The sequence below is a fragment of the Fundulus heteroclitus genome, chromosome 6 (assembly GCF_011125445.2).
Source record: "Fundulus heteroclitus isolate FHET01 chromosome 6, MU-UCD_Fhet_4.1, whole genome shotgun sequence".
Taxonomy (NCBI): domain Eukaryota; kingdom Metazoa; phylum Chordata; class Actinopteri; order Cyprinodontiformes; family Fundulidae; genus Fundulus; species Fundulus heteroclitus.
Window position 1 is genome coordinate 17233353 of NC_046366.1, and position 12479 is coordinate 17245831.

At 39.7% G+C, this 12479-nt stretch overlaps 1 protein-coding gene across 1 annotated transcript in view; it reads left to right on the forward strand.

The window, feature by feature from the left end:
• The window catches only part of LOC105934721 (laminin subunit alpha-3), a 100287-nt gene that overhangs the window by 82150 nt on the left and 5658 nt on the right, over positions 1-12479 (forward strand). Inside the window, exons 70-75 of the mRNA XM_021322844.2 lie at positions 2755-2888; positions 2992-3172; positions 10713-10871; positions 10977-11142; positions 11382-11536; positions 11660-11753. Coding sequence (XP_021178519.2) covers positions 2755-2888; positions 2992-3172; positions 10713-10871; positions 10977-11142; positions 11382-11536; positions 11660-11753 — 889 coding nt within the window. The remainder of the gene's footprint in view (positions 1-2754; positions 2889-2991; positions 3173-10712; positions 10872-10976; positions 11143-11381; positions 11537-11659; positions 11754-12479) is intronic.

A 12479-nucleotide genomic window follows, 5' to 3' on the forward strand; every position in this document is an offset into this window, starting at 1 on the left:
TAAATGCTGTGTGTTGAATGGGTTAGCTGAGCTGTTAAAGAAGCTGGCTGTCATGAATCGGAGACAAGGGACCCAGAATTCAGCCAGACCAGCAGAGGTTCAATTAGATCTTTTATTAACAAAAGGCAAAACAGGGAAAAACCAAAAAGGACCGTCAATCCAAAAACCGGTACAAAAACGAACAGACTAGCGTGGCAGGCAGGACAGGAACAGACAGGAACAGGGTGGCTCAGATCTCTGGGTACAAGGGGTCAAAAATCCAAAAGTAAACCAATAAACAGAAACTTGCAGGAGGAGACTCACCCATACTCAAACAGACGACCTGGCACTGATGTCTGGTCTCAACTGTTTATATGGAGGTGGAAGCAGGTGAAACCGGTCAGAGATGATTGCAACAGGGGTGGAGTAAGGCAGGTGTGCAGAGTGGGTAATTAGACCAGACATCAGTGCTGAGGCTCAAAACAAGAACAGACAAATCTAAAAAGCTGACAAGACAAGAGGACAGAAAGAAACTACACACACAACTTACAAAGAAACAAAATCACTCTAAAGAAAAAACCTAAAACAGAAAATAAAGCTTAGACTAAAACAGATGACAAAACCAGATAACCTAACAGTAAATAAAAACCCAGACAGGACAAAAACTCAAAGCAAGCAGAGAACCTAAAGCAGGAGAGTAAAATGACTCAAAAATAAAACCCGAACAGAAACCAGAATATTACACTGGCGTGAAGTGGAAACACCTGTGACTCGAGTGTGCAAAATCAGACGTGTCAGGAGAAAAGAAATTCTCACAGAAACGTGTTGAAGTGATGAAGTCTAATCGTATTCAACAGCAGTAGTTGAGGTGGTAAGGGTGAAGTCAGGTGTTAGTATGTTGTGTATAGTCATGTTATAACGAGTTTTAACCTTTGCAATACAAACTCTAGTATGCAGTAAACCAGATGGAACCTCGGATTTTGGCTTATTTCCTGAACCTTTGACAAAGATCTCTAGACAGGTGTCTACATGAGCCCAGATGTGCAGATTTCATTGACCCGGTGACAGAAATATGGAGACAGCAGCAAGATAAAAGTGATTACATATTTTGTAAGTCTTGGAAACTCAGCTTGCATTAGGTTTATTGAAGAGACAGGAGAGATTTTCTTGGTTGTGAAGCATGTAGTTCAAATTTCTTAAGAGACTGATGTCTGGATGATTTGAAAACTTGTCCCGGTCATTTTACAGAAGAATAAAAGCAGAAGATACAAACACCAACGGTCATACATGTCCTCTCACAAATCTTTTGATATTATATTGGTTGAAAAAGCCCTAGTTTGTTTAAGATGCCAAAGAATGTAGAAAAGAAGCTGAAAGTGGGAGAGGGTTGCGACAGCATTCACACAACAGTCCTAAAAAATAAGTTTTTGAAAATACCGAACACCATGAGAATGCATTATTTATCCACTGAAGGACAAAAATAAAGAGACTTTGAGATGAAGTGAGAAGATTTCTCATATAAGTTTCAGTTTGAGATAAAATATGTAGGCTTTTCTTTGCTGTCATTGCTGATTTATCTATTTTTTTTAATCATATCCACAATTCCTCTAATTACCCCTGTCCTTGCATGTTCATCTTCACTGGAAACAATATGATATTCTGGTATGGAGCCATATATTCAACCTGAATCTGCAATCAATGAATAACATTAATACTACATTATCAGCAGCTGCGTGGGTTCACAGAAGTCCAATAATGAGCTGCCACTACATGCTACACTTGGTGAAAAAATAAAAAAATTGGTCGAGAGAGAGAGAGAGAAAATAGCTTATAACCATAAAGCTTTATATGGAAGAGTTAAGAAATAGGTATCATAATATATAAGAGGGAGTGGGTTCATATCAGCATTTACCTTCAGTTTATCAGAACCTAATGAGTCATTTTGGTAAAGAAATTTATAATCAATACCAGTGTGTTGCTAATGAAGGTACTGAGTGCATGATAAGTTCATAAGTGATAGAAAGCACACAAACTATAAACTATGCATAAAAACAAACACAGCTGTATGAGTACAAGATCCCTTATGCATTCTGCCCACAATGCACAACTTTAATTCCAATTCTTACTTTACCCGATTAATGCAAGAATAACAAAATACAAGTCAATGTTATTTTCGACAGAATAATACCACAGTCAATCAGCCAGTTTTCCCTTAATTGGCTGTGATTGTTGATAGGCAGGTCATACCCCACCCCCCCAAAAAAATAAAATAAATAAATAATCCAAAACAAAACAAAAAACAACAAAATCAATAAAGCATGAAAACAAAGAACTACAATATTTGGTCTCTAAAAACATCAACCATAAGCATGTCCTATGATGCGCTTTTTTGATTTGAGCAAAAATGTAATAAATATTAAAGACCTGGGGTTTGATGCAAAAATTGACCTTCTTGCACTTCCTCACAAATGAAATAGGTTTAATTAGGTTTGGAAAAATATTTGATAAAAATAAAAATAAAATAGCAGAAACTGCTGCTAGATTAAAAAAAAACATAGCATACAGTTAATACAGGCAGACCTGCCTTTTATGAAAATAAATATACTCAATTCCAAGGGTAATTTTTGTAACCATGAAATATACCTTCTTATTTTCCAGCAGGGTGGGAGCCATCTAGAAACTTGCAGCAGCTCTGATCTGAAAGGGATTCATGTACCAACTTGTATTGACGCTCTTCAACTTTTTTTTTTGTTTTGTTTTTGTGCTGCTTTACAGGACAACGTGAAGCAAATGATAAATGAAAGTTCATCAACCTGTAAATTCCCGGCCAAGCTTCAACATGCATATCGCATGGGGGGGCCTGGAAGCAGCCTGAGCTACAGCTTACCATTACAGGTCTTGCAGCCCAGGTGAGTGGCCAGTTTCCTTATGATCCTAAATCTACGAATGCAAAGACGAGAGCTGTAATTAAAAAAATATATAATTGTTTTTTTGTTTTTTTCCCCTATCCAGGCCCCACTTCTCCCTGGATGTCAGGACTCGGTCTCCTGAAGGCCTGCTGTTTTTCGCAGCCACCAGAGGAGGGCACTCTCACCTGGCGCTGTACATGTCTAAGGGCCGGATCAGACTGTCTGTGGGCAAACAGAAGGAGATCTTCAACAGAGAGAAGTACAATGATGGAAAGTGGCATTCGGTCAGTAAACATGCATGTCCCTATACAAGCCTTCATATATTTACAGCTGATGTTTACATGCACTGCATAAAAAATACACTTATTAAAAAACTCCCCCCCCCCCCCCACCTGTTTGGAATCAAATCAGACTAAACCTTTTCTGTTTTAGGTCAGATAGGATTACCAAAATTATTTGAATTTACTAACTGTCATAATAATAAGCGAGAAAAGTTTTCGTACAGATCCTTAGTAGTTTATTTGTTGGGTCAAACATTTTGGGTCTCCTTCCCGTAGGTTCTCACAACAGTTTGCTGAATGAACTGGTGCAACTAAATAAATCTGTGTGCTACCTTGAACAAACACACACTTTTTTAGCTCTGCACAATTTTTTTTTTTATAGGACTGAGATCATATCATTGCTAGTAGTCACTGCAAAACATTGACTTTGTTGTCCTGGTCTAAACTGTAACTTATTAAGTGATGCACTCAGGGCCATCGTCCATTTGGAAGACCCATTTTTACCCAAACTTTATATTCCTGGCTATTAATTTTAGACATCGCTTCAATATTTCCAAGTAAACCACAAACAGGTTTTAATCGGAGGCAACCGGACTTTGCTTAACGGTACTATCTTTATGCAAATCTTGACATGTTAATGCAAACTTGTTTGATTCTGCAATATTTGACCTAAAACCCTCTTAGTGCTGACCTCTGTGGGTAGAAACATAGCTACCGCTGTGGAATTTTCCTACTGGTTCAAACAGCTCACTACATGTCTACGTCACAGCTCCGGATTCGGGTGTAAAACCAACTCACTCAAACACATGCTCTTGTGGCGAGTCAGGAGTTTGAATGTCAAGCATTAAGAGCATTGATTGATAGTGTTTAGCATTTGTTACTGCTTTGAATGTTAGCCTATGTTAGCAGTGATGCTGCTAACATCACTTTACCACTCAGAAAATTCACAAATTCTGTCCTCCACTGCCTCGGCAGAACCAACTTCAGGCTTCTCCGACTTAATGCCATAAACTGATAACGATCAGGCCTGCTGAGCTCCACAAAGCCTCCCTCAACCTCTCATCACTGCGTAACCCCTACCACTCATCCCCACTCTTGGCCATGCCCCTTAGGTGTCTCTTGGCACCGCCCACTTTGGTGGGATTCTTCAAAATTTGTCTGAGGGTGAGATTATCTTTCTACATCTGGGTTAGTTACCCTTTAAGTAGACTTTTAATGGTCCTGACTGTCCTCTCACCCTCTCCATTGCTCTGAGGAACATGGGGACTGGATGCCTCGTGGCTAAAACTCCAATTCATTATAAACTTTCTGAAGAAATCAGATTAAAACTGAGGCTCATTATCAGAGTGAACCTGCTCTGGTATGCCATGATGTACAAAGGCTCACAATGCTCAGTAACTGCCTCTGATGTCAGTTTGGCGACTTGAAGTAATCTAGAAAAGTATTCCACAATGGTAAATGGTAAATGGCTTGTACTTTGCTTTAACTAGTCTTGACGACCTCCAAAGCGCTTTACACTACGTCCAGTCATTCACCCATTCACACACACATTCACACCCTGACGGTGGTGAGCTATGTTAGTAGCTACAGCTGCCCTGGGGCAGACTGACAGAGGCGAGGCTGCCATACACCGGCGCCACCAGTCCCTCTGACCACCGCCAGTGGTCAATGATCAAGTCCTGTTTAATACCTATGTGGAACAGGTATCCACCATGGCCCAGGGGCATTGTGGGAGTTTGGTAGATTGGCTGCTTTCTTTTTGTTTTGTTTTCAGGAGCACATGGCCCATTTCACTATTAATTTAATCAGTTCACTGCACAGGCCTTGCTGCCACACAGGATTCTTGGTCCTTCACAGTTCTCCTGTGAAGAACCAAACCATCTTGGATTGTGAGGTTTCCTAAAAATGGCAGATAGGGCTGGAAAACCTGTTCTATAGAATACTTATTGAATACTCCGTCTTTCTATGCAGAACTTGCTGTCCTTGTCCTGATGTGTCTTGATTTCACACCATTTCATCATGCAGTTTGGAAGCTATCGAGCGTCTTACCCTTCTCTTGTTGACGCTGGTTAAATTTTACTCGCTCTTTTTCTGAGTGGCCTTTCAGCTATAGGTACAGGAGTTGTGTCACTGTGGATAATGATGTGTGCACATTTTGACACAAACATGTTCATCTCTGGGACTCAGAACGTGTCTCTTTCCTACACAGTGGAATAGTTGTACATTTCTGTTGTGTTTCAATTTATGTAAATTGTTTTAAAAAATTAATGCATTGTTGCTTCCAGATATTCAATTCAATTCAATTCAATTCAATTTTATTTATATAGCGCCAAATCATGAAACATGTCATCTCAAGGCACTTTACAAAGTCAAATTCAATCATATTATACAGATTGGGTCAGATTATACAGATTGGTCAAACATGTTCTATATAAGGAAACCAGTTGATTGCATCAAAGTCCCGACAAGCAGCATTCACTCCTGGGGAAGCGTAGAGCCACAGGAAGAGTCATCTGCATTGTACATGGCTTTGCTGCAATCCCTCATACTGAGCAAGCATGAAGCGACAGTGGGAAGAAAAACCACCCATTAGCGGGAAGGAAAAACCTCCGGCAGAACCTGGCTCAGTATGAACGGTCATCTGCCTCGACCGACTGGGGGTTACAGAAGACAGAACAGAGACACAACAAGAGAGACAAAAAAGCACAGAAGCACACATTGATCCAGTAATCTGTTCTACATTAGATGGTAGTAGCGGGTGAGCCGTCTTCTCTGGATGATGTCACAGTTAACAGAACGCCAGACCAGGTGTACCTACTATGAAGAGAAAAGAGAGAGAACAGAAAGTTAAAGCAGAAATGACAACACATAATGCATAATTGAAGAACAGTAGAACTCAATAGAGTGAGAAAATTAGATCCTGATATACTCCAGTAGCCTAAACCTATAGCAGTAAAACTATAAAGGTAGCTGAGAGTAACATGAGCCACTAGTTATAATTTTTGTCAAAAAGAAAAGTTTTAAGCCTAGTCTTAAAAGTAGACAGGGTGTCTGCCTCACGGACCAAAACTGGGAGTTGGTTCCACAGGAGAGGAGCCTGATAGCTAAAGGATCTGCCTCCCATTCTACTTTTAGAGACTCTACCACCAGCAGACCTGCAGTCTGAGAGCGAAGTGCTCTGTTAGGAACATACGGGGTAATCAGAGCTCTGATATATGATGGAGCTTGATTATTAAGGGCTTTGTACGTTAGAAGAAGAATTTTAAATTCTATTCTTGATTTAACAGGAAGCCAATGAAGGGAAGCTAAAATTGGAGAAATATGATCCCTCTTGTTGATTTTCATCAGAACTCTTGCTGCAGCATTTTGGATCAGCTGAAGGCTTTGAACTGCATTTTGTGGACCTCCTGATAGTAAAGAATTACAATAGTCCAGCCTTGAAGTAACAAATGCATGGACCAGTTTTTCAGCATCACTCCTGGACAGAATGTTTCTAATTTTGGCGATATTCCGGAGGTGAAAAAAGGAAACTCTGGAAACCTGTTTAATATGGGATTTAAATTACATGTCTTGGTCAAAAATAACACCAAGATTTTTTACTTTATTACCAGAGGCCAGGTTAATGCCACCCAGATTAAGTGATTGGTTAAGAAGTTTATTTTTTGAGGACTCTGGCCCAAAGATTACAACTTTAGTCTTGTCAGAATTTAGATGCAGGAAATTTAAAGTCATCCAGCTTTTGATGTCATCAAGACATGACTGCAGTCGAAGTAATTGATTGGATTCATCAGGATTTATGGATAAATATAGCTGAGTATCATCAGCATAACAGTGGAAATTAATCCCATGCTGTCTGATAATTTTGCCGATCGGAAGCATATATATAGTAAAGAGAATTGGTCCAAGGACTGAACCCTGTGGTACTCCACAGGTGACCCTAGAGTTTGAGGAAGATTTATTATTAACATGAACAAATTGGAATCTGTCTGACAGATACGATTTAAACCAGCCTAATGCTTTCCCCTTAATCCCTACAGTATGTTCAAGTCTTTGTAGGAGAATATTGTGATCAACTGTATCAAACGCAGCACTGAGATCTAACAGGACAAGTATAGACACAAGTCCATTATCTGAGGCCATGAGAATATCATTGGTGACCTTCACCAGAGCTGTTTCAGTGCTATGATGAGCTCTGAAGCCTGAATGAAACTCCTCAAGTAGGTCATTACTTTGTAAATGTTCACAAAATTGATTAGCAACTACTTTCTCAAGAATTTTAGATAAGAAAAGAAGATTAGATATAGGTCTGTAGTTTATTAACTCATCCTGATCAAGAGAAGGTTTCTTAAGTAAAGGTTTAATAACAGCTACTTTCAAAACCTGTGGTACATATCCATTTACTAAGGATAGATTAATCATGTCTAAAATAGTGCCACTGATCAAAGGGAATATGTCCTTAAACAACTTGGTTGGGATTGGGTCTAACATACAGGTAGAAGGTTTAGATGAAGCTAAAATTTTAGATAGCTCAGAAAGCTCTACTGCTTCTAAACAGTTCAAACACTGCGCAGATTCTAAAGATTCCTCCAATGCTGCCTCACTTACTCAGGACGAGGTAATCATGTTTGGGAGGATGCCAATTATTTTATTTTTAATGGCATCAATTTTATTTATGAAGAATCCCATAAAATCATTACTACTAAGAGCTAAGGGAATGGATGGATCAACAGAGCTGTGGAACTGGGTAAGTTTGGCAACTGTACTAAAGAGAAATCTAGGATTATTTTTATTCTCTTCAATTAATGATGAAAAATATGCTGCTCTAACTCTGCGGAGGGTCTTGTTATACAACAATAGTCTGTCCCTCCAGATTAAGTAGGATTCCTCTTGGTGTGTAGAGCGCCGTTTTCTCTCCAATTTCCTAACATTGTGCTTCAAGGAACGCAGCTCTGAATTAAACCAAGGAGCCAGCTTCCTGTGAATAATCACCTTCTTTTTCAAGGGAGCTACATTGTCTAATGCAGAACGCAATGAGGAAGTCACATTGTTAGCAAAGGTATCGATTTGTGAATGGGAAGAAACAGCAATGCTGCCATCTACAGGGCATTTCTGCAATACTGAGGATATTAAAAAGGGGACAGACTCTTTAAGTTTTGATACAGCATTATCCGATAAAAATCTACTATAATGGAACCCTCTTTTGGGGGTGGAGAACTCAGTTAGATTAAACTCAAATGTTATTAAAAAATGATCAGACAGGACAGGGTTGTGAGAGAATACTGTTAATTCTTCACAATCAATGCTATATGTCAGAACAAGGTCTAAAGTATGGAGCCGAGAGTGCGTCGGTTCATGCACATTTTGAGCAAAACCAATTGAGTCTAGGATAGTTTTAAAGGCTACACTAAGGTTATCACATTCAGTGTCAACATGGATGTTAAAATCACCCACTATAATAACCTTATCAGTATTTAACACCAAATCAGATAAGAAATCTGACAACTCATCCAAAAACTGAGTGTAAGGGCCTGGTGGACGATACAAAACAACAAACAGAAGAGGTTTTATTGCTTTGCAGTTTGGATGAGGGAAACTGAGGGTTAAATGTTCAAAAGAACTGTAATTATTAGTTGGCCTGGGACTAATTAATAAATCAGACTGAAAGATAGTTGCCACTCCTCCTCCTCTTCCCACAGATCTGGGAATGTGGAAATTTGAATAACTGGAGGGGGTTGACTCATTTATACTAACGTAGTCCTCTTGTAGCCAGGTTTCTGTGAGACAAAACAAATCAATCTGATTATCAGAAATCAATTCATTAACTAACAAAGTCTTCGGAGGGAGAGACCTTATATTTAATAGACCACATTTAATTCTTTTATTTTTTGGTTCAAAGTGATCCGTATGGATTTGTATTAGATTTTTATGATTTGTTCCTTTTAGATCAGTTTTTGATCTGTTAAGTTTTGGCCGTGGGAAAGACACCGTCTCAATAGGATAATGGGTGGGTAACAGTACAGAAGCTGCAGAGAGGTGTGTTAAACTACGGCTCTGCTTCCTGGTCTGGACCCTGGGTTGTCAGCATTTAGGAGAACTAATAAATCCGGCCAGATTCCTAGAAAGAAGAGCTGCACCCTCCAAAGTAGGATGGATGCCGTCTCTCCGGATCAGACCAGGTTTTCCCCAGAAAGTTCTCCAGTTATCAATGTAGCCCACGTCGTTTTCTGGACACCACCTAGACAACCAGCGGTTGAATGATGACATGCGGCTAAACATGTCATCACTGGTCAAATCAGGCAGGGGACCAGAGAAAATTACAGAGTCCGACATAGTTTTAGCAAACTCACAAACCGAAGCAACACCAACTTTGGTGACCTCTGATTGGCGTGACCGGGTGTCATTACCGCCAGCGTGAATAACAATTTTGCGGTATTTACGCTTATCCTTAGCCAGTAGTTTTAGGTAGGATTCTATGTCGCCTGTTCTGGCCCCTGGTAGGCATTTAACTATGGTCCCTGGTTTCTTTAGTGCCACATTTCTCATTATGGAGCTGCCAATAATTAAGGTCGGCTCCTCGGCGAGACTGTCGCTCAGAGGGGAAAATTTATTAGAAACGCAGATGGGTTGGTGGTGATCTGGGGTCTGTAATCTAGAGCTATGCTTCCTACGAACTGTCACCCAGCCAGCCTGGTTACCCAGCTGGTCGGGTGCTACTGCTTTAGGTTCGCTACGTGAAGTTACTCTATGCGGCTCCGCGCTAGCAAAAGAGCGGCTATCAGCTGGTTTTTCAACAGCACGGAGCCGGGTCTCCAATTCTGACACCCTCGCCTCCAAAGCTACAAAAACACTACATTTATTACATGTACCATTATCACTAAAGGAGGCAGAGGAATAACTGAACATCTGACACAGAGAGCAGCAGACAGGAGACTTAGTCAGAGACGGAGAAGCCATTATGAGGCTAACGCTAGGCTAAAGCTAGGCTAGCGCCCTATTATCACGCCAAAGAACAAACCGTGTGAAACACGAGGAGTTCCCAAACGTGATGAGCAGCCACAGACAATGTTTTAAAAGTGCTTATGTTTGGAAACAGATGTTACAGCAAAGAGGTTTAAAGATAAAAAGCGAGAGAGCCTGGAGCAAAGCTCCGTCGTTCACACAGCAACAACAGGAAGTGACACAATACGCCTTACCGCAAACAGGAAGTCCGCGAGCCAAAATATCTTGGCTGATTTGTTTTATTTCTGTTTTTGCATAAATTCACAAAAGGAAACGTTAAAAAAAACCATGACATTTCGGTTTTCTCTCTCATTACTGTGGCAAATAGACATCATTTTGTACTCATAACGGAACAACAGCAAGGGGTTTAATCTGACTTCATGTCCGACAGTGAGCAAAAAGTAATGCGTCTTTACAGTTTTACGGTGTTGAATCCTTTCTGGTTTCAACTGTGCAACAGCATTTATCCTTGCATCACTCAGTTTATTTTGCAAAACAAATGCATTTACAAATGCATGCATGCATTGGATACATTTGTCTGCAGGTCATATTCAGTTTGGAAAAGAAGAAATTCCGGTTGGTTGTCGATGGGATCAGGGCTCAGGATGGCCAGCTGACAAATGCTGAGTTGAAGTCCATGCAGAACTTCCTCCTGCCTGTGTACCTGGGCAGCGCACCAGAATCCCTTCAGAAAGAGTTAAAGGTAGCAACAACAAAAAACGGCTGTTAACATTTTTTTGGGAGAATATTTGCTTGAATGAACGCTTTTCATGTAGTAAAATAATAATAATGCTATTTTTACTTTCAGTCAAAGGCTCTGCCAAAGCAAAGTGTGTCCGGCTGTGTGCGCAATTTTAAGATGAATGGAGCACCGATGTCAAACCCATCAGCAAACCATGGTGCAGGACCCTGCTTTGAGGGACCGACACACAGAGGGGCGTATTTCGCAGGAAATGGGTCCTATGTCATTATAAGTGAGCGCTCCACATTTATAATAATTTAATATCACATTCTTTTTATAATTTGTTGTCAAAAAAACATTTTGATGCTTGATTAAAAGCTAGAGAAACTTTATTGTTCTACAGCACTTTGAATCTGATGGCGATCTTCGGAAGCCAAGAAACTTTAAAAAGTGCTTTTTTGCTAATTTATTGGTTAGCATCATTACTTGGTGTATATAACACACTGTCTACTTTTGTTTCCCGTACTTCAGATGACTCCTTTGTCTTCGGTTCTGACCTGGAGCTGCTGTTTAACATACATCCCCGGAGTCAGACCGGGCTCCTGCTTTATGTCGGTGATTCCACCAGAAGCACTCATGGAAACACAATGGGCCACTTTTTTAGCATCTACATGCTCAGAGGAGAGGTGACAACACGCGTGTGCTTCATGTTGCCATAGAGCTGTTTTAAATGTTTGGACACCTCTTTATTTCTCACAACATATGTTGTTGGTTGGTATCTAAAAGTTAGAAAACGTTGTCATTTGCAGGTGGTTGCACATGTGAACAATGGAAGAGGAGAGTACATGACGTCAGTGAAGCCCAAAACGTCTTTATGTGATGGGAATTTTCATAAAATCTCAGGTGAAACACAACATAATATTGTACTTTTACCCGATAGACATAGTAAAACACATCTTTTATTTTGTTTTTTATAAATAAAAGATGTATTTTTGGATCAGAAAAACATAAAACATTGAAAAAAGATGCATGGTGGTAAGAAATGGCCTTTAAGGGTAATTCAAAGCAATAATCTGATGCTAGTATAGCAACAAGCAACCATGTTAAAAAAAGACTATCACCTACTGTTTTACTTATAAACAGTTGGAGTGCACATCAAAGCAGCAGAATATAAAATGTAATTAAAAATAACTTTATATAAAAACTGAATTATAAGTATTTAATTGGTATGCATAAATCTGCATTTCTAAACCTGTCCTGTGTAAATTCAAGTAGTTGCACAGGTTGCTTTACCTTTTTGTCTGGCTTTGATGTCTAGACTGTCTCTGTAGAGTTAAAGTCTGGATCCAATTTTTTTATCAGGTAAATATTTTAAGAAAAGGCTGTTGAGGATTTCTATTGACTTGCCAGAAGTCTTTGTTTGCTCTAGTATTGAGTTGCACACTAGCTGAGATACTCGCTGGTATAAGCTCCACATAATTGCAAGATTTTCACCCTCTCCGATGTGATCAGGCTTGTGTTGCGTATCACGTTACCTGTAATAAATAACCATCTTCTTGGTTTTGTCTTTATTCAAGCAAAGATTAAATTTCTGACATCAGGCTATAATGAATCCCACTCACTGTAGTT